We start from the raw sequence: 22,969 nt of genomic DNA on the forward strand, positions 1-22,969 counted from the left end.
TGACTTTAAACCATTTTATTTATTTTTCCACTCTAAACCAATGAAGCTTCAAGAAACCAAGCTGTTAGAATGAGATGAACAGAGGCTATCATTGGGTTTTTTAGACATCTCTTTCATTTTTTCCCACATAAATTCATAGATTACAAAAACAGGAGAACTGGAATATTATATGGAGTGTCATAGAAAAGGAAAAGTTTGTAAAAGTGGCACCAAGAAGAGAAGTTATGATTCTGCAATTCTATTTAACAGTTTTAGATATTACAGGTCTGTTTACAAGCACCTGGAATTCACAATCTTTTAACGGAGCGTGACCAGCTCTTCTGATGAAGTTGGGTGAATGGCAACCGTCTCATCAAAGCTGGTCTTTGTTGCTCCCATTTTGATTGCTACAGCGAAACCTTGCAGCATTTCATCGCATCCCAGTCCCTGCATGTGTAGTCCCACCACCTTCAAACAATGAGAGAGACTTAGTTTATTAAAGCTGAGCACGTAATGACAGTCATCACTGCACCAACTAGAGAATCTCCATTAATCCATCACTCATTGGCATAGAGGAAAGCTAGACCCAGTCAAAAGCTTTTCAAATAACAAATCTACTTATGATTAGATGTCAAAAAAACTTTGTTAGTGAAGAGTTAAGGTTGCCCTGTGCTGTTACCAGCCTGTGAACAGCAGCTTGCTTCAGAATGTGGAAAGTGGCTAAATGTAAACCTCTGAAAACCAGGAAATATAAAGTTAAGGTACATGTCACTCCCACAACACCACCTTAACTCTGTGCCTCTGCAGCTGGCAAAATCATTGGGAATGGATCAGTAGGGGTACAGCAAATGTTAAACTACCAAGGGAAGTAGAGGATTCTCTCTCTCTTGAAGTGTTCAAATCAAGACTGGATGCCTGTCTCAAAGATGCTTCAGTTAAACGCATATTAGGCCCAATACTGGAGTAACTGAATGAAATTCTATGGCCTGTGCTATAGATGAGGTCAGACTATATTGGCATAGTGGGCCCCTCCAGCCTTAAATGTTATAAGCAGATATGAGGAAGGACTAAGACTCTGCCATTGTTTGTGTTATGTTCTATGCATTTGAATTCCAGCATTCATCTGCATACCCTCCCCAACTATGTTCACAGAGTTACTTGTAACTGTACAGAATGGTGGAGGGATTAGCTGGAACTGCTTGGAAGAGCTGACTGATATGATTAGAAGTGCATGTGTGCCTTGAAGGCTCAAGTACCTTGCATGTGAACCTTGAAGGTTTGAAGATCATTTCAGCACTCAATTTTATATGTCGTGTCAGCAAAAGTGCACAAGAGGTTCTTCTAGATGTGTAGTCCCGATCTCTATTCCACTGTGAGTATGCGTGCACTCCGTGTGCCCAGATTGAGACCATTTTTAAAACAGTTTCCATGCGCGTGCCCCTGCTCTCCTCATGCCTCCAACCAAAGAGATAAAGGGCAGAGCAGTCCCACTGCCTTTCCTGCCACAATCAAAGAATGAACAGAAGCAGAGGGGAAAGAGGGAGGGTAGTGGAATTCAAAAGGGGCCACCTATCTTGAAGAACCTTCAGTTACAAAGATAAGTAACTTTTTCTTCTTCGAGTGCTGGTCCCTATGTGTATTCTACTGTGGGTGACTGACAAGCAGTAGTCAAGTTTGAGGAGGGTGCAAGAATGCAGGCAGCAGAGCCATTTGAAGGACTGCTGTCCCAAAGGATCTGCCAGGCAGGACTAAAGCATAATATCTTGCAAATGTATGGATAGAACTCCATGTAGCTTCCCTGCAAATGTCATGCGTAGGAGACTTCGAAACCAGAACTGTCTGGGCCATTTGGGGGAGAGGAGTATGACCTGTGCCTTGTCTGGATGAACTTTCCATTTTACCTTGGGTCTAAGTGGTAAGGGAGGAAAGGCATAGTTTAGATGGTCTGATCATGGAAGGAGAGCATCACCCTGAGAGAGGAGACCTAGAGCTCCTCTGGAACAGTATATGTTGCACTTTGTTCATCTGCGAGGCAAACAGGTCTTTTGTGGTGGTTCCCCATAGAGCAAAAACACTCCCACTCGTGGTTGATGGCAAAGTACCTGCTGAGGGTGTCCACCAGCACATTCTGATCCCCTGGAAGATAAGTTGCCAACAAGGTGATTTGATTGCTGAGGCACCAGTTCCATAAGGTAACTGCTTGTATACACAGGTGAATAGATTTTGCCTGTTTGGTGTCAAAGACGGTCATCATATTGTCCAAGATGAAGAGGACATGGTGACCTTGAATGAATGGGAGAGAGGTTCTGGAAGCTTCTGGGACTGCCCACAACTTCAGAATGTCAATGTGCATCCTGATCTCTTGGGAAGTCCAAGTGCCCTGTGCTGTGCGGTTGTTCATGGGAGCCCCCAGCCTAAAAGGGATACATCCGTAATGATTGTCCTGTCTGGTAAGGGAAAAGGGATGCCACGTCCACGTGGCTGGGAATCCTCCACCATGGTAGAGGTTACTTTGGCGGGCACAGTTACTATGGCATTAAAATCGACTGTTTGCTTGATGAGTGCACTGTATGAAGCCAAACTCGCAAGCAATCAAGATAGAATCTGGTGAATGGTGTGATGTAAGTACATGAAGCCATATGTCCCTGGAGAGAGAGAGAAATTCTGACGGGTGTTCAAGGGTTGCTCATGACCAATGAGGCTGTTCATTGACGGAATCTGTCCGTTGGCAGATAAGCCCTTGTCATGACTGAATTTAGGGATGCTCAGATGAATTCTAAAGTCTGCACTGAAATGACAAGAGACTTCTCCAAATTTACAGTGACTCCTAAGGAAGACAGAAGTTGGAGCACTGACAAAGTGGATTCATGTGCTTCTTTGTCATGGCAACAAAGATGGAGAAGCCACAATGTCTGATATGGGTTGCTCCTAATGAAAAGACCTTGGTAAAGACCCTGGGTCTGACTGGGAATGAAAAGGAGCACTCCATATTGAAAATGGCCAGGGCCCATCCTGAATCTGAGCAAATATCCGAGAGGGGTGAATATTCATGTGAAAATACAAGTCCTTCATATTGAGAGCTGTAAACCACATGCCCTTTTCCATTGCCAGAGTGACCATGTGAAATTTCAGCTTGTGAATAAAGTGGTTGAGTTGGCAGAGATCAAGGATGGGCCTCCAGCTGCTCTTCTTTTTCAGTACTAGGAAGCAAGTTGAGTAAAATCCCTTTCCCTGGTATTTAAGAGGTAGCCACTCTATTGCTTCTCAATGCAAAAGGGATTCTACTTGTTGAGAATCCACTCATGGGAGTGGCCCCTGAAAAAGGGTGGAGACAGAGGTTTTGAAGGAGGCTGCAAAGTAAATTTGATTGGAATGCTGGAATTAATGATGTTTAGTACCCACTTGTCTATTGTTGTTGCACTTCAGAGGTAGAAAGAGTGCTATATGACCCACAAAGGATAGAAGTGAATTGGCAGGTGCTGGCATCTTTGGTTTTGCAGCTCTCAAAAATATTGTTTAGATGAATGCTAGGATTGGGATGTTGTTGCCACAAAAGATGCAGGAAAATGGGACTTCTGAACCCTTTTATAGGGTGGCTCATAAGGTCGTTTGGTGGTAAAAAACTGTTGAGCCAGGTGGAACTCTTTTCAGAGCAGATGTACATATTCCTAGTGAGTGGAGGGTGGCCCTGGAGTCCTTTAAAGTATGAACAGATTCATCTGTCTTCTGGCTAAGCAGTTGAGTTTCATCGAAGAGCAGGTTCTCCATGGCATTCTGGACCTCCTTGGGAAATGTGAAGCCAAGATTCACAATGCATTACCATGGCAGCAGCCATTGCCCCAGGGGACACGCTGCTGCATGCACAACTATAGTATAAGTTAAATTATGAAAGGAGTGTGTACAGTACAGGGGTTTTTAAAAAGTGAACAAAACATGCTGCTTAATTAAAATCCTATATGGGCTACAAAAAGAAGGTACAATAAGTTTGTTTTCTTTTTCACATGTCTTTGTGCTTTGAAAGCAGAAAGCAACCCAGGAACTAGAGAGGCAATCGGTCTGTTCTGCCCTCTCTCTCCTTGGTGCAGAGCACGATCAGAGCAGGGGCGCATGCATGGACCAACAGACACCGCTTTAAAGAATTATCCAACCCTGGGCACCTGGAGTCCATGCATACCCACAATGGAATACACAGAGACCAGCACTCAATGAACGGTGTTTTCCTGCCATGGCGATTGTCAGCGATGTAGTGACATGCGTGATTATGGTATCCAGAGCTTACAGAGGGGAAAGTGTCTCAGAATGAATCCTCAGGTGAAGAGGTAGTAACATTTAGCAAGTCTGCTGTGTGTTGAGTGGACTTAGTGTTTGCATGTAGGCACCTCCTGTTAACATCTGATTTAAACCCAAATTTCACTTTGGCAAAGAAAAGGTGTTACATTTTGTCTTGCAGTACTTGTGTGTTCTGTAGCATCCGTAAGGGTTGAGTGCTAGTATGTGTGTTGCTGGCATATGTTGGCACTGCTCAAAGACAGCAGAATTAAGGTTGTGTTGCTGGTGTGGCACGTAGCTTAACTTTGTATTTCCTGGTTTTCACAGGTTCCTATTCTGGAAGTACTTGAAGCAGCACTGGAAAACCTGCATTAACAAAGTTGTGCGCTCACCTGTATTTCATATAATCATTAGCAAAGGTGTCACCCTGACATACTAAATAATCACAATGCCAAGCAGGGAACTGTCAGTCAATATTACCTGCTGGGGGTTTCCTGAGCTTTTGGGTGCTCAGTCACTGGGGAATCTCTATCCTGCGGGACCACCTGTTGATTTGAGCTAGTTCTTTAATGACTGTATTCATTCCTCCCAGACAGCAAGGTCTCTCTCTCTCTCTCTCACACACTCACACACCCTCCTAGCCTGCTCCAGGAGCAGTGTTAACCCTTTTGCACCCTCTGGGTAGCAATGCAACAAACAGAAGGAAACTGAAGCATGGCTAGGATTCATAAAAATACTACTGAAAAATTCCCACTTTTCACAGTTTGACTTTGCAATTTGAATAATGGTTTTAACATAGCTTTGTATGCAATATTTAATGTAAAGCATTCTTATTAGAAAGGCAATTTGTGTCTATAAACAAAAACACCAATGAAAGAGCTGGAATTAAATATTCAAAGTCAATTATTTTACCTATAGCTAAATAGACTGGGATAACAGCAGAATATAATTTGCTGCATTATCCTTAAGATTTTAGCTGAGTTCTTATTTTCATTTCGCTCACCGTCTCTTCTTTGTTGGCACAAACCAGTTTCATGACACACTTAGTTTTCCTCTGAGTTACAGCATAATACATAGGGGTAAAAGAGGTGATGTAGGTCTTCACATTCTCTCTTCCATATGTAGAGATAGCTTCCTCTGAAACACATAAAAGACATTTGACTCCACAAAACAGGGATGTAGGGGTCTCAGACTCAAAAAGGATGAACTGAAGAACATTTCATGCACCTGAGACAGGGAAGTTTTCTATACACTTTCATAGTAAAGAAGACACTTATCTAAGCAATGAAACAGTCTTCTGCTAGGACAACAACAGGCCCAAGAGTCTTAAAGACTAAGCACTTTGAGGAATTACACCACTGTAAAGTTTCCTGGCCAAGATTTTCAAAAGTGACCAGGGATTTTGGACACCAAACTTGAGATTTTTTATATAATTTTAAATAAGTTTTCCAAAAAGAAAAATCCAACATTCAAGAAATAAAATTAATGAAGATGTCAGCAGATGCTTCATAGTTAAAGTGCATTTGAGCTTTGCCTGTAAATCTAACAGCAGGGGTTGCACCACTTTATGATGTATGAAGACCATTTAGTATCCTCAAACTTACTGCACTGAGTACAGAATGAATTTGACAGTTTACAAGAAGATCTGTTAGTGGAGGAATTACATTAAAATGAAAATCAGGACCTTTAAGAAATGTAGCAGCCAACATCAGACTTTTTTGCCCCATATAATTGCAGTAAAACCACAACATACTTTTTGTAATTAAAATTCACTGAAATCTTGTGCATACGTTGTACATTAGATTTTTCTCGTTTTTTGGTTGTATTTTTTTAATAATGGTATTTTTTCCCATTATTCTTCATAACAAAGTTTCTGCTGAAGAAAATAATGGATTAAAGACAATTCCATGCAGAACTTTCCACCCTCCAAATAGCTGTCATACCCCTTTGCTCTCAATGGGACTGAAACACCAGATGGCTTTAATTGGTGGCCATTTTGAGAAGGATCTCTCTCTCTCTCTCTCTGCAATGGGACTGAATGTGTCTGCATGCTCATAGCCTAGACAAAGAGGACCACCCTCTTTTATGAGGACAGCTGTGGCATCAGTCCCATTGAAAACAAAGGGAGATGGTGGCCATTTTGAAAAGGGTTAGTTCTTCATGACATTTAAGCTTTCAATTATGAAAAACAGCAAAAACTGACCTTTAATTCTAAATATATTCAAAACTAACTACTGCATCAGATCTACTCAGATAAACCATGATCCAGTGAGAAACAGGGAGGTGGCAGAGGAATGGGAGAATCGGGAGAGGTTGTGTGCACAGGGTTATGCATGTAGTGCAAGGGGAATCGAGGGGGCTGTCCAGAGGAACATATGAGGCAGGAAGAACTGCAATGTACAATCCAACTGCTTTGCACTGCCCTGGCAAAACAAAGGAGCGGTCAACCCAGTTTATCTGGCCAGTAAGCATGTCTGATTTGTGCTGTTCTTGAGCTAAAGAGTACTGATGAACCTGGTCATTTCAGTAAAAAAAAAATTTTAAAGGGATTTAGGACTGATACATCATCCTTTCAGATCATTAGAAATATCCCAGGGTAACATTCTTGTCAACTGTTTATATATGAAAATTTTCATTTAACACACCAAACAAGGAAATTCCCAGACCAAAAACTACAAAGAGATGGAGTTATGGCTAAGAGTACATATGGGTAAGTTAGGGTAAACTGCTTTATCAGAGATATTGTAACTGATTCTAAGCACCTCGTATTCATACCCTACATACTACTGCAAAATGGTATTGTACAACATATGCCTTGTAAGGTACCATCTGAAAACTAATAGCACTCTGGTCATTAATATCATTGTAAAATGCAGGTGTTAACTTTATATGTGAAGTTATGAATTCCCCCTGTATAACATTACTAGAACAGGTTTAAGAAGACAGTCTGGCCCAGTTTCTCAACCTGTGATACACGTACCACTGGGGGTACGCGAGACACAGGCAGGGGGTATGTGGCAAAAAACCCAGTGAAGGGAGGCGAGCGGCAGCTACTGACTTCTGGGGAAGCCAGGTGACAGCTGCCCGCTTTCCACCCGACTCATTTCCCAGCTGGGAGGCAGGCAGCAGCCGCTGGCTTCCAGCCTGGTCCTACCTCCTAGTTGGGAGATAGATGGCAGCTGCCCCAGTTCTGGGAAGCTGGGCGGCAGCCGCCGGCTTTTTGGGATTCAAGGCGACAGCCACTGGCTTGGATAGCAGCCGCTGGCTTTTTGGGAAGCCACCCACATCCCGCCCAGTCCCAGCTCCCAAGTGGGAGCACAGCGGCAGCCTCCTGCACCCTGCGAGCTGGGTTCGCAGCAGGGTAGCTGCCACCCACGTCCCAGCCCTGAGTCGAGCAACAGCCTCCCGCGCCCTAGCTTGAAGATGGGCAGCAGCTACCTGCCACCTGCCCGCATCCCCGGGTCCCAGTCTGCATGGAAGTCTCCTCCGCCCCAGCTCGGAGCAGGTGGCAGTCGCCCACCTCCCAGGCTTGCAACCAGACAGTAGCCAACTGCAACTTGCCCAGGTGGCAGCTCCTCTCCCCAGCTCAAAGCCCAATGCCCAGAAAGCTAGGCAGAGAGCCCAGTGGCTCTACCCGCCGGCTTACTTGTCAATTTCACTGCTCTAGCTGAGCAGTGAAATTGACAACTACAACAGCCCCAGATTTTACCAGTATAAAATGTTAAGAGGGGCCCACACAGTGTGATTTGCCCCAGGCCTGCACCCCCCTGGGACAGCCATGGGGAGCGCTGCTATCCACTCTGGGCCGCTAGTGTCTGCTCATACCTCACAAGTTCCCACTTGTGTGAGGAGAACACCACCTGACCCTGCCATCAGGCCATAATGATTGGCTGGCATTGACCTTTGCTCCTATATGGAGGAAGGGGGGGGGAAAAATAGCAGGGGGTTTTGTGATCTGCCACAGCCACACAGCACTGCAGAACTCAGAACTCTCCTGCTTTACGAGAAATACAATCGTCCAGCAGTAAAGGGGAAAAGGATTGTATTTCTCAGAGTGGAAAATTGAGTGTTGGGATACTTATTAAAATTTTCAGACGTTAGGGGGTACTTGCTACTTACTTAAAAGGTTGAGAAACACTGATCTGGCCTAAGTAAAGGTGATAAATAAATCTGCCCTAGACAAAGGAATGCAGGTTACCTCGGTTTACATACTAGCCATAAACAAAGAGCTATCACACAAACCAGCAGGGGTAGTCTTGAGCTAGAACTCAAGAGAGAGAATTATCATAGCTCCTTGCACTACAGAGAAACACAGGAGACTGAATGCTCAGAAGGCCTTCCTAACGTCAAGAACAAAGACTATTCTTTGGGAATATAAGGAACAGAGAGAGACTCCAGTTGGATCATTCACCTAGGAAGATATGGGAAACCAGCATCTTGTACTTCTGTGGAAGGTCCTGACTGAGAGACAGTCAGCCACGCTGGCCCAAGAGTAATGGGTGAGTGAAAGCATCTTAAACAAAGACTATGCCTTATTAGATAAATGTTAGACTTTTAGATGCATACTGTATTTTCATTTTTATTTGCTTGCAACCACCTCTATCGTTATTTCTTTTACTTGGCATCACATAACATATGTCCTACTGTTAATGAACTTGTTTTATTGTAATCTAAACAAAACTAGCGCTGTGTTTGAATTGAAATAATTGTTAATTCTAGTTAATGAGGCAAGCTGCTGGGTACTGTCTCTTTAAAGGAGTAAACAAAAATTATTATTTATCAGAGTGGTTCAGGAGAGGGCTGGACACTTCAGGGCAGATGGTTCTGGGGAAATGTGGGACAATGAAAAACCAAGGTGAGGCTGTTATATTATGTTGCCGGGGTCAGAAGCACTGAACCAAGGCTGCACAGCACACACACACTCAGGATGCCCCATATTTGTCTGCTGACTGTGTCCAGGCTGTGAGCCACAGCAGCAGAGCATTTAAGGCACCCATGGTTACAGTGCAGGAGCTGACAATCCCTTACTGGTCTGGAGTGCAACCCAAAATGTGGCCATAACTAACCCAAAATCAAGCAGTCTGAACCAAGGAAGTCACAGTTAAGCTTACACAAAGAAAACCAAACATGTTAAGGTAAGAAATGCAGATAAGGACACTCAAACAACCATAATCCTGCTTTGTCAGACTCATCCAGCTTCCCATGTGGTTAAAACTCACTGAAATCTTGTGCATAGGCTACATCTGAAGATTTAAGAGGATTAATGGTCTTTTCCCCATAGCTTAGAAGTTTTCCTTCAGCAGAAACCTTAACTTGCCCTGTAGTGACACCATGCTAAAGCCATTCAGTTATTAAGGCACCTTAGTGTTTGTGGACCCAGATGATTACATTGATTTTGGAAGAACATGACATTTTGTAATCTCCCCCGAATCCCAATGGTGTTACTGCATAGCCTTTCAAAGAGCTAGTTACTTCTGTTCACCACGCACCTAGCCTGAATATGAACATGGTACTTACAGATGAACGGCACCATATCCTGTTATGTTCCCCTAACTGAATTTTAAGACAATGTGATTCAGATAGATTATCACAGCTATCATTCCTGAAATGTTAATAACGAGACACCAAAGCAGTGTTTTCACTTGGACCCTACCTTCCGTGAGTCCCACCGTTCCGATTGGCGGGTGGCTGAAGACCACGGTAGGAATGTTGCTGTAGTCAAGTTTGGAATCCTGCTTGCCTTCAAACAGTCTGTGTGCCAGTTTCCTTCCCGCTGCTATTGCAACTGTAAATATGGAAATAGGAATTCATGCTTACACCAGATGCTCACATTAGTCAAGTATCCTGTATCTAATTAGTGGCCTGCCCTGGCTGCTTCAGGGCAGGATCCATCCTTATATTTATGGACTGTAGAGGATGAAAATACTAGAAGGTTGTAACTGACGGGTGATTTTGAAAATGTTACCCAAGTCACTTAGGGCCCTAACCTTCACTGAAAGCCATTCAATGACTTGTCAAGACTTTCAGTGAGATTTTGGCTCCTAAACAGCTAAGTCACTTTTGAAAATGTAACTTAATCCTGGTCTACTCTTAAGGTATACAAGCAGAGCTATGCTGGTTGGGAGGGAGAGGAGATGTTTTATCAACATAGCTGTATGCTATAAACCCTAGTGTAGATACAGTTACACTAGCATAATTGTTAATGGCAATATAGCTTATGCTGGTTTGGAGACAGAGTTATACTGGAATAACTGGGTCCACACATGGAGGATTTTGCCAATGTAGCTATACCAGGAAAACCCTCCTAGTGTAGACAAGGCCTCAGGTGCGTTTGAAAATTTTCCCCTTAGACTCTGCAAGTTCAAGATCAATCTCATCCATGGCTGAGAGGTTTGACCTTTGAACCACTGTGCCTCTGTAAAAAGAGTGTTTTTCTGCTTTGGAACTTTCCCATAAGAAGTCATGGTAGGAGTCATGTTCCTCTTTGTGATGTGTAGTGCAGCAGCAGGTAGTATTACATCCACTTGGTAAAAATACAGGTGTGAACAAGCAAGGCCAGGATGTGGCTTCATCACTACTAAGAAAATAATTCCTTTTCCACTTGCTCTGCAAACTTCTATTTCCAGCACCTACAGCTTTTGGTTTTTATGCTTAACAACAAATGGAGCTTTCCCAGCACTTGGATAATAATGTAGGCCCTGGCACTGTGATGTAGGCCTGAACCAGAGCAGGCCTGGACCATGGATACGTATTTGAAGTTTAAGGATTAATCCTCACACTGAAAAAGAACAAAACTAGGCATTATAGATAGGGATGTTCCGGACACATTGATTGATTGTTCATGCCACCCCAGGCTCCATTATGATAATTGACTGCTTGAACATATGAGTGGCAACATCCTACCTAAACATTTTGTGATTTAACATTTATGACACATTGGGGCCCTGTTTGTAAACATCTACGTATGAATGTTTGGGAACATCCTGAAATCTAATTGTGATAATTTACAAGTGAAGGAAAGTGCGCAATGCGTATTAGGAATGTGGTTAATGTGTAAATTGTGGGGCAATGATAGGGCAAATAAGATTTTTTATTTCCTTTTAGTAAAATTGGTATTAATAAATTTGGTGTAGGTATAAGGATTTTATTATGTTAGTAAATAAGTATAAGATAATGTACTAATGTAATGAGATAAGAATGTAATAATTTTTAGTAAGTATGAATGAGGAGTAAATGCAGTTTGAGTCTGCTGAGATAAGACGGTGAGGAAGTAATTGCTGAGGTAATGGTTCTCAGCCTACAAGGGCAGGAGGGAGAGAAGATGCTTTTGTTTAAAGAACTTTTACAACCCAGATGGCCGAAAATCAAGATAACCCTGGAAAACAGGGGAGTTAACATCCAAGGACATCACAAATTAATCTGTTTCTCTCTGCCACCACTCCTTGGGGACTTGTGCTCCTAAGTCACTTAAGCAGTTCTGAAAATCCCACTAACTTTTGGCTCCTATTTTTGAAAATGTTGGCCCCAATGGCTAAATATGGTGTAAGGGAGCATATCATCGCAGGTATGGGATCCCTCTAGGTGACTGTACAGCGGAATGCAATACAGGCCTATTACCTGGGGTGAGAAGTGCTTTTCCACATACATCCCCAACAGCGTAGATCCCTTTCCTGCTGGTGTTCTGGAACGCATCGACTACAATGTGACCTTTAGCATCTAACTGAAGACCCTGATATTGGAGACAGCAACCAGGTTAAGAATACACACGAGGCATTATGAAAAGCTATGGCAGTCTCAGGGAGCATTTCACAGTATCAGACCCTGTTCAAAGGTGACATTTATATTCCTATGAGATATGAAGCCTAATGGTGCAATATGATGTTTAAAAATAAACACAGGAAAATGTTCCACATATTTACCTTAACATTTTGCCTAGTTTCAAAAAGCCCTACCCATGGAACGGTGGTGCTAAAAATGGTTTTGTCCCACCCGCTGCAGCAGTAGCGTCATTTTCAGCTCCAGGCCAGAGGAACAGTGATTCATGGACAAGATTTTTTTATTTTATAATGCACTGTTATCGTTCATAGAATGATTTGGCTATCGAAGGCTCTGAGTTACCGCTGCCCCAATTTATCTATCAGGTCTCCAGACAGTGCTGGAGGATTCAATTAACATCATCATCATACTTAAATATTTGTGGGCTTGTTGTCCTACTACACTCTTTAGCTCAGGACTTTCCAACTGTACAGTATTATATAGGATTATTTTATAACCTTGGATGTGGTCTTACCATAAAAACCATGCAGATACAGGGGTCTGTTCCTATAGAGCTCAAGGCAGAACTGAGGCCACATATGCAAAGAATTAATACAAAGTGCATTAGGCTATAAAGTCTTTTCATCTCACCAGTTTGTCTAGGTTAAGGCCCTCGGTGTTTGGGTCTCGCCCAATAGCCCACAGCAGACAGTCAACATCTGGGATTGTGCTAACTGTGGGTTTGCGACCAGGTACAGAGGATACCACCTTTATCTCCAACAATCCCAGAGGGGATTTTGTAACTGATTTGACCTATTGGTAACCACAAATACAGATTAAGATTAAAAGTGGAACTTTTGGGGTGAGTCACTGTCATCAAAACCAGTTTAAAACAAACATAGAAAAAGATCGTAGCTGTTTGTAACTGACATACACGCCAAATGCCACGCCGATAATTACAAAATTTGTTTGGGCTTTCGCAATGAAATGTAAAGAGAGACTTGTGTGATTTGACACATTACCTATATCTTACAGAGAAGAATTTCAATTTTAGATCCATTTAAAGGGGGAGCAGATAGCAATACTGAAGTTGTCTAATACTTTTGGCAGGGGAAGCTGAAATTCCATGCACATTTGGTTAAGACAAAAGCTCTTGAAAATCTCTATTTTCCATCCTGCTGAGCACACCACCTGCACAGTCAGATGGCTTCTTGACACAAGGGCAGACCAAGTCTCACACTGCCTGCTGATGAAATACATGGCAGGAATGTTGTCTGCCAGCAGCTGGAGAGTGACGCTCACCCTTCAGCTCAGGGAGAAAAGCTAAACTGGAAAAATGAATCACCCAGACTTCCAGAACTTGTAGGTGAAAAGATGACTTGAGAGGGTCCTAAACCTCAAGTCTGATGCTGATCCAGGTGGGCTCCCCACTGGAAAGCAGAGGCATTGGTTAACAGAGCTGGGAAGAGAGGACGGGGATGGAATGGGACTTGTCCACCAATGCGTTGGAGCCCCAATCATGGACCAAAACCCTACTGTGGAAGTTGCTGATGAACAGGAAAAAAAAAAAATTCCAGGCAACTTACAATTGAAGTATCTCGGGACCATGGAATGGCAGGTCTATGGTGGGCTTGGCCTTCCTTCAGGTGGCCAAGGGACCAAAGCCAAGATGGTCTCTGTAGAGCTGTGTGTGCAGCCAATAAGCAGGCAGCTATATTAGAGAGTCTACTCTGTTTTACAGTCATTAGGAAGTTGTCAAGGAACTGGCAACCAGTGCAAAGGAGAGTCATACCTGCATGGTAAGTAAGGCCAGGTAGCTTGCAACCCCCACCAGGGAGGTTGTAGAAAAGTAAACCTCCTGCCAAGCTGTCCAACTCCTACACACCTCCCTCCTGGGGCAGAGATCATGGTGCACCTAGATGTTCCAGTTTCTCACTGACTTCTGGAACAAAGTAAGCAGGGGTGGGGGGGTGTGAAGTGAAGATATAGTCAACTCCCTTCTGAGGTGCTCGGAAGCATCCACCTGTCCTCCTACATACTGGTCCATGACTGATTCCAGGAAGCCCTCATTGACTGCTGTGGTCAGTCTCCCTGGTTATGGGGGTTTGAGCGTTCATGGAATTTCTTCTGCACGGTTACCAACATGACAGAGGGACTCTTATGCTGCACAGGAGATCCTTGAAAGTCAACAGGGCACAGGGGGGCTTTGAGTCACCACTTGGTCTGGTGAGAGGGAGCAGGAGGAGGACGACACGGCAGGGCCAGGAGGATCATCATATAGTGGCTTGTGTAGGCCTTTTTCTCCATCTCACAACAAGGTGCTTCTGCAAGGTAACCTAGGGCCTGGTCTGGTATGTCAAGCTGAAATTGGGAGCCCACATTGCCCAACAGGATGTAATTCCTAAGGGGCCCAGGAAGCCACCTGAGTACCTACAGAGGGTGAGCAATTGCTGGTTTTGGAGACGCCAGGGTGGTTCTCCCCTTCTCCATTGGAGGATGTGATGACCTCAAGGCCTGTGTTCCTTGAGTCTTGAGGTGTCGGAAATGGGTCCCAATTTTGGCTCCAAGACAACCCAAGAAGGAGAGAGGTAATACAGATCCTAAGGAGGTACCAACCTTCCTGCCAATACCAAGGGCTTCCCCAGTAGCGACATAACCCCCTGCTATGGCACAGAGCAGAGTGATAGGGGAGCTGTACTTTTTCTTCCTCCTCCCTGCCTCCCAGAGCACTGAACTTGAAGTGGTGCTCTTGGCTGCCTCGGGAGAAAGCCTCTGAGGTGGAGGAACGTCAGAGAGGAGCATAGGGTGGTTGGTCCTGGGGACAGCAAGTGGCCCCCAGAGAGACCTACATCCTGGCTCGCCAGTTGCTAAGCTACGTGTGTGAACCTGTTGCTGGGTGAGCTCCATATGCTCAGAGTCTAACATGACCCACAGCAAATGCAGTGTTAGTTGCCTGTACCTGAGCTGAAAAAGAGCTGTGTGAAACTCAAAAGCTTTTATTGAACCAACTGCGGTTGGTGGAAGAGACAAGATATTACCTCACCTACCTGGTCTCTCTCAGGTCCCGGGGAGACAGCCCAGCAGAGCCAACATTAGGATACAGGCTTCCCCCAATACCTGGCATGGCCATCTGTGATGGACATGAGACTTTTGCAGGATATGCAGGTCTTGAATCTAAAGCACTAATGTTTGGCCTGAGGCAAGAAAGTGGCACCTTGGAACAGCACACGGCTAACAGGGCAGAAACACAGAACAGTGCTGCAGTGAGATAAACTGCTAATAGGTAAGAACAACAAAAGCTAAGGAGCAGGATTTTTCCCTCAGGAGGAGCAACTATAGGGGCAGCCGGACTCTGCTAAGTTCCCACTCACTGACACAAAAGGGTAAGAGGGAACCAAGAGGGGTTGGGGCCAAACTGCCCTATATGCCCTCAGCTGTAGAGACAGGAGGGCATGCAGGGCACAGGTGTGGCCCCACTGGTGGGTTCCAGACCTGCAGGCATGAGGCACATGCACACTATGTGTAAAAGTCTGCATAGACGATACTCAAAGTAGTGACTTATTCTGCATCCTTCTTTCCTCTCCCCCTACCTAACAATATCTGAGAGACAGTGGAATTCCAATTCTGTGGAATTCCATAACAGAAAATTAAATGTGGCTCCTCACAGGTCATTTACAAAGCACTGATATAGGAATGATAAATTTATAATATTCATATCTGCATACTATATCTCAACAGGGCCATGATCAGATGCTATAACAGCACTAAGAAACGTTAGGACATTTTAAGCAAAGGTGAAATAAAAAAGAATCAAGTTATAGGTCCATAGAAGAGACTCCGACTTAAATAATTAAGTGTGTGGGTAATACTGTACCAGTGAATGTTTCCAGACATCTATGCCAGCATTTTCCAGTTCCTGAGTGCAATTTGAGCTGATCATTGAATCAAAAGTCCTTAACACCTGCATGGAAACCCATACAATCCATCAAGATTACATGCAATTTACTGTGCTCCCATCTAAATGCTACTTTCATGCACACCTCTAATTGGTATCCAGTCTTTTCTTGTCCTGTTGCAATTAAACCAAAGTTATGGATTGTGTTAGCATGCCTGTGGTTCTGTAACTATATGGTACTAATGGTAAACTATTTTAGTGAGAAAATAGTTACTACCCTTTCATAACAACTGTTCTTCAAGAGGTGTTGCACATGTCCATTCCACTCTGGGTGTGTGTGTGCACGGCCTGCAGAGTTGCCAGAAATTTTTCCCTCAGTGGTGCCTGTTGGGGTGGCTCAAACATGCTCTGCTGGCACAGGTATAAAGGGCCCAGTAGGACTCTAAGCCCCCTCAGTTTCTTCTTCCTGAAAACTCCAACACAAAGGGGTAGGAGGGCGAGTTGTGGAATGGACCCGTGCAACACATCTCGAAGAAGAACAGTTCCGAAAGGTTAGTAACTGTTTCTCTTCTTCGCATGATTGCACACGTGCATTCCATCCTTGGGGACTCCCAAGCAGTTAAACAGGCACAGGATCAGAGTCCATGTATACACAGCGTGTAGCACAGCTCCATCAAATTTGGCATCCTCTCTTCAGTATTGGCTGATAGGAGGAGAAAGCGTGCACCAATGACCAGGTTGCTGCTTTACAAACATCCCGGATAGGGATCTACCGTAGGAACGCTGTTGAGGATGCTTGAGATCTTGTGGAGTGAGCAGTGAGCTTGACTGGTCGTGCAACGCCACCAGGTCATAACAAGCATGGATACAGGAAGTTATTCAAGATGAAATTCTCTGTAAGGAGACGGAAGTCCTTTCATTCTATCCACCATAGCCACTGTGTAGAACACCAGTACTCAGCTAATGTCCAATGCGTGTAGCTGTTGCTCCTTCCTGTGTGTGTGTGGTTTTGGGTAAAATACAGGTAAAGTCAGCTGACTGATTCAAATTTTCATACCAATCTAGCTTAAAGAGAAAATTTGGATGATGGCATAAGTACACTTTATTTTTAAAGAAGACTATACGGCGGATTAGAGGAGAGGGCGCACAGTTTGAAGACTCTTGGGGCAGAAGTGATAGCAATTAGGAAAACCACCTTCCACAAAAAGTATAATAAAGACCACCTTTCTAAAGGCTCAAATGGTGGTCCCATAAGTTTAGACAAAACCAAGTTCAAATCCCAAGAGGGAATGGGCTCCCTTAATTGAGGGTACTATCTTTCCAGGCCTTTAAGGAATCTAATCATGATGTCCAAAAAAAAAAACCAAAAAAAACCCCATATCCATAAAGGGTGGAAAGCTGATATTATCAAGGTTCACCTGGCACCAGAGGAAATTGCTAAGTCCTGCTGTTTCAGGTGCAGCAGATAGTCAAGTATTTGTTTGACAGACGAATGCATCAGTAAGACTCTGGTTTGACAAGCCCAACAGAAAATTACTTCCATTTTGACAGGTAGGCAGCCCTGGTGAAGGGCTTTCTACTACTTCATAAGACCTGGAGAACTAGCTCCAAGCAAGCCTGCTCTTTGGTATTTAACCATAGAGCTTCCAGGTTGTTAAATGAAGAGATTGCCGTTCAAGTGGAGCAGCTGATCGTGGTCCTGAGAGATCAGATCCAGGTGCAGTGGGAGTGAGACTGGAGTTTCCACTGAGAGGTCCGGTAGAGTGGAGAACAATGTTGCAAGGGCCACACTGGGACTACTAATATAACCCAGGTGTAATCCCTCTTGATCTTTAGCAGCACTTTCTGTAGGAGTGGGATTGGGGGATAAGTGTAGTACAGCTTTCCTGTGCAAGGTAGCAGGAAGACATCTGTGATGGAGCCTGGACTGTGACCTTGCAGGGAGCAGAATTGGTGACATTTTCTGCTGTATTTGTTTGCAAAAAGGTCTAGGTGGGGAATCCCACACTGCTGGAAGATGCATCTGGCTACATCCGGGCAAAGAGACCACTCGGGATGACTGGAGAAAGACCTGCTCAAGAGGTCTGCTAGCTCATTCTGAAGCCTTGGAAGATAAGAGGCCTTGAGGTTGACTGATTGGGCTAAGAACTGCTTTCTGACAAAAGAGGAATGAGCAAGTTCCTCCTTGCCTGGTAATGTAAAACAGTCGTGGCGTTGTCTGTAAGAACAAACAGGTTTTTCCCCCCAGTATGAGATAGGGAAGCCTGACAGGCAAGACAAATCACTCTGAACTCCCTGAGTGAGTAAGCTCCATTGAGAACCTGAATTCCCAGGGGCCCCAGGTGAGCTTCCCACCCTAGAGATCAGAGTCATTTGATGGTTTAGGGTGGATGAAGGCAATGCCTACATAAAAATTAAGAGGATCCAATCACCAATTCAGCCCAATTACAACCCATGCAAGCACTGTGAGCAGTGTGCAGATAAAGATGGCTTGGCAAGTACCCTGAAGCCAGCCACATGTAGAGAGATCTGAAGGGCAGCCTCATCTGTTGTACTACATATGTGCACATACATACAGTTTGGGGCTGTTGTGATTGGATGACCTCGAGGAGCGTCACAAGAGATTGACTAGATTGTAATCTTGGCTCTGGGTAGAGCCCAGCACAGCCCCTATATAGTCCATCCTCTGTACCTGGCAAAGGATAAACATGATTGATCAGTAGCCCTAAGGCCTTGATGACTGAATGAATGAGTTGAATGCTGCATATAACCTAAGCTCTGGACCAGCTTTGATGAGCCTGTCATTCAGGTAAGGGTAGGCCTGCACGCCTAGTCTCCTGAGGAACCATGGCCACACATTTTGTGAACATCCAAGGAACTGCAAACAGGCTGAGTGAAAGCATTGTGAACAGGTAATGTCAGTGCTTTACTACGAATCCGAAGAACTTTTTGTGCCCTTGATACATCAATGAAAGCAGATCTCTCTTGATCTGAGAATGGTGTATCAGTCTCCAGAGAGGGAATAATGGATGCCAGGGCAACCATGCAAAACTATCTTTTTGAGTTAGTTGTTGAACTGATGCAGACTAAAATAGACCTGAGACCTTGCTTGGCTTTCGGGATTAGGAAATAATGGAAGTAGAAATCCTTCCCTCTTAACTTCTGCAGCACCTGCTATGGTTCCCACCTGAAGGAGAGACTGAACCTCCTGCACCAGATGTTATTCATGAGAGGGGTCACTGAAGAGGGACAGGGAGGATAGGAGGGAGGGAGAGAAGAAGGGGGTAGAAATAAACTGGAGGGTGTAGCCCACTTCTACAGTGCTCAACACCCAATGGTCCATGGACCAAGCACTAAAGAAATGGGAAAGGCGGTTCGCAAACAAAGGAAAAACAGGGTCTGGCATCCTGGGAACTGGTATGACATCCTCAAGTGTCCCATCAAAATGCCTGCTTAGAAACTCCTGGATGGTTACTTGGGGCAAGTGTTGAAGCAGAGCTAAAAGGAGGTGGTGGTCTACGCCTATAGCCTCTACTCTTGTTTCTTTGCAGGTCCTGTCAGACAACTGGAACAGTTGCTGATTCTTGAAGTGCTTCCTGGAAGGGGCTGAAGTGTACAACACAAGGAACTGTAGGATCCTTGTCTCCTTTAGGGCCCTTGTGTTCTTTAACTCATGGAGCTTAGCATCAGTCTGCTCCAAAAAGAGCTAGGATCCCTCAAAGGGCAGATCTTGCACAGTCTGTTGAACCTCCTGCAGGAGCCCGGACAACTGCAATCAGAAGCTCCTATGCATGGCCACTGCCAAAACCATGGACTTGGTGGCCAAGTCAGCTGCATTCAGAGCAGCTTGCAGTGAGGTCCTTGCCACCAATTTTCCCTCATCCACCAGCAAAGAGAACTCCTGACTAGACTCTTCTGGGAGCATGTCTTTAAATATTAGCAGGTAGTCCCATACGTTAAAGCCCTACCTGCCCAAAAAGTACATGTTGGTTTGCAATCCTGAGCTGCAACCCTCCAGAAGAATAAAATTTCCTACCAAACAGGTCTAACTTTGAGTCTTTTGATTTGGGGGTTGTGCTCTGATGCCCATGCCTTTCCCTCTCTTTGGCAGCAGATACTACCAGGGAACCTAGGAGAGTGAGGGTGATGGGAGTAAAGAAACTCAATCTTGGACGGATATATAATACTTGCACTCGGCCCTTTTTGGAGTTGGGGGAAGTCTGCCACAGCCCATTAACTGGGTCCACAATGGCCTCAGAGGCAGGGCCACTCTGGAAGGACCTGCAGTGGTAAAATATTGACCAGGTGGTGAAAGGATTCTTTTACTTTCTCCAGGAAGTCAGGAATTCAGTCAAGAGTGGGTGCTGTCCAACGGGTAGGTGCCACATGTCTTTCTGATGCCACATAATAGGAGTGCCTGAAATATGATCTGGAAACTAGGGAAAGCCCCACAGATTCCAAAGATACCACTGAACAAGTGTAGTCTTTCCTGTCCTCCTGGCCAACACTCAATGGTACTCCTATGGCAGGATCTATGGAAGGGTGGAAATGTCCGGAGAAGGGGTAGCGAGAGCAGCTCTGAAGATGGGCAATATAGGACCCGTCCTCTGATTCGGAAGATGACTACTCTCCTTCCACTGACCATGGAGGCGCCATTCCGAATAGTGCTGGTGACTGGTGCCGAGGCGCAGAGGCCTGCAGAAAAGCAAACATTGCAAGTTTTCCCTTTGACCATACCGAAGCGCAAGCTGTCAGGGGCACATGAGGCTGGCATGGTACCAAGCATTGTAGCAATCCTGCTGGTTCTCCTGCATGCACTGGCACTTATAGCATCGAGTCTTGTACTGCTGGCAAAACTGGCACTGACATGGTCAGGAGGACCCTGGCAGCCGCAAACACCTCCGGTGCGGTCGGTATTGAGACCGTGTCAGTACGGTGCAGTGCCACAGATGTGGTAGGAACTCCTTCTGGCTCTGGACTCGACAGAACCTGCCTAGGCACCAGAGTCAATGGTGCCATCTTCTGTGATACCAAAGCAGAGGAATGACTAGACTTAGACCGCATTCTACTCTTCTACCCATGCCTAGCAGACTTTAGTGCTGGAGAATCTTCTTCTCTTGGCAGATTGCTTCTTCTGCGTCTTCTGAGGCACCGGGGATAGTGAATGGTGTCAGGACCCAGGCACGGCAGGAGGTGCATTCCTTACTGACACCGAGGCATTCAGTGCAGAGTGACTAACATGGCTCAGACGCAGGTCTCCAGGAGCAGAAACTTTAGCCTGCTTTCTCAATTTTTCTTCATGCAAGGCTGAAAATCTCTGCAAATTTGTTAATGTTCCCCAGTAAGAGCTTCTTTAAGGCACTTCAAGCGACTTGACTGCAGGTCACTCACAGGCATAGCCTTATTGCAGGAAATTCAGGGCTTGAGGCCCAGTGACTAAGGGACCCCTTGGTACCGGGAATCAACCAAAACCCTAATATGGGATAAAAACCTAACTAACAAAACACTAATGACCTTAGCACTAAGCTATTTACAATAAAATACAAGAGAACACAATCCACAGAGTACTTACACTAGCAAGATGAGCCGTTCCAGCCACCATCACAGGTGGCAAGAAGTAACTGAGGGGAATCGGGGTGGGCTGGTCCCTTTATACCGGTGCCAGCAGCATGCAGCAGCAGAGGGTACTGGAGCCATCCCAATGGGTCCCACTGAGAGAAAAATTGGTGGCAACTGTGCACAGGGTGTACATACACCAAGAGCAGAATGCACATGTGCACTCACTTGAAGAACAACTGATTTTGCTTAAACTTATCCTGAACTGAGATAAAGCAAAGGTTTCAGACCAAACATATGCACTTCTAGTGAGATCCACAGCTTATAGGTGTCTTCTCAGGAGTGTGTTTTAGTCATTATGGGTTTGTCCACACTTGACTTTTCTCCCAAAGTTTCAACTGGGCTAGGAAAGAGAGCCCCCGGCCGGCTGACCCTGTGCATGTCCCTGTCCTCTTGCCCCACCAAGGCAGCAGAACAGCACTGCTTCTGCTATGTCCAGGCCCCTGGCAGTTACAGAGATTGGGACAAGGACATCTAAGGCAGTGTTTCTCAACCTATTAAGTAGCAAGTACCCCCTCGCTTCCGAAAATTTTCATAAGTAGCCCAACACTCAATTTTCCACAGGATTTTATATTTACAGACTAATGTGAGCCATATGCTGGAAGAAGGGCTGAGTATATAAGGCCATGATATGACAGATGTCAGATCTAGTGTGGACAGGGTTACCACCTTTACACCAGGGGTGCACAACTCAAGTATGTACCTGGGCTAGAGGTGATGTTGGCCAAAGCTAGGAGGCTTTGAACAGCATGCCAATGCTGGGGAATATAAAGCACCGCACCACATTTTTTGCCATAGGTTTGAGAGGAGAAAGGGGTGAGAGAGAGACAGGAAGGAGGGTGAGAGCGAGAGAGACAGGAAAAGAGGGTAACTGGTAAAATCTGGGGCTGTCATAGAGCAGTGAAATTGACAAGTTTTGTGGGCACTGGGCTTTGAGCCAGGGAGGGGGGCTGCCACCTGGGCAAGTTGCAGGTGGCTGCCAGCCCGGGAGATGGGTGACTGCCACCCAAACCAGGCTGGGGCAGAGGAGGCTTCCATGCTGGCTGGGACCCAGGGATGTGGGCAGGCGGCTGCTGCCCGTCTTCAAGCTGCCACCCAGCTGCGAACCCAGCTCACGAGACGCAGGAGGCTACTACCAGGCTCCCACCTGGGAGCTGGGACCCAGCGGGAAGCAGGCGGCTGCCGCGCGCCATCCCCAAAAGCCAGCGGCTGCCACCTACCTCCCAGCTGGGAGCTAGGACCCGGTGGGAAGGGGAGGCTGCAGTCTGGCTTCTGCCCACCTCCCAGTTGGGAGCTGGGACCAGGTGGGAAGCGGGCTGCTGCTGCTTGCCTCCCCTTCACTCAGTTTTTCCCCAGGTACCCCCTGCCTATGTCTCGCGTACCCCCAGGGATACACGTACCACAGGTTGAGAAACTATGATCTAAGGCACTTGAACCAACAGCAAGTACTTTTGT

General features: G+C 45.4%; 1 protein-coding gene across 2 annotated transcripts in view; it reads right to left on the reverse strand.

The window, feature by feature from the left end:
• Positions 1–22,969, reverse strand: part of GSR (glutathione-disulfide reductase) — a 37,716-nt gene continuing 14,747 nt past the window's right edge. For both annotated transcript variants that reach the window (XM_067556959.1, XM_067556960.1), the window contains 6 exons: positions 15,878–15,964; positions 12,655–12,816; positions 11,866–11,977; positions 9,902–10,033; positions 5,252–5,385; positions 1–447 (listed from right to left, as the gene is read on the reverse strand). In XM_067556959.1, the coding sequence (XP_067413060.1) occupies positions 298–447; positions 5,252–5,385; positions 9,902–10,033; positions 11,866–11,977; positions 12,655–12,816; positions 15,878–15,964 (777 nt within the window). In that variant the 3' untranslated portion in view covers positions 1–297. The remainder of the gene's footprint in view (positions 448–5,251; positions 5,386–9,901; positions 10,034–11,865; positions 11,978–12,654; positions 12,817–15,877; positions 15,965–22,969) is intronic.

This window comes from Emydura macquarii, unplaced genomic scaffold (genome assembly GCF_026122565.2).
Source record: "Emydura macquarii macquarii isolate MOO-44397 ecotype Brisbane River unplaced genomic scaffold, CSIRO-AGI_Emac_v2 contig_1790, whole genome shotgun sequence".
Lineage (NCBI taxonomy): Eukaryota > Metazoa > Chordata > Testudines > Chelidae > Emydura > Emydura macquarii.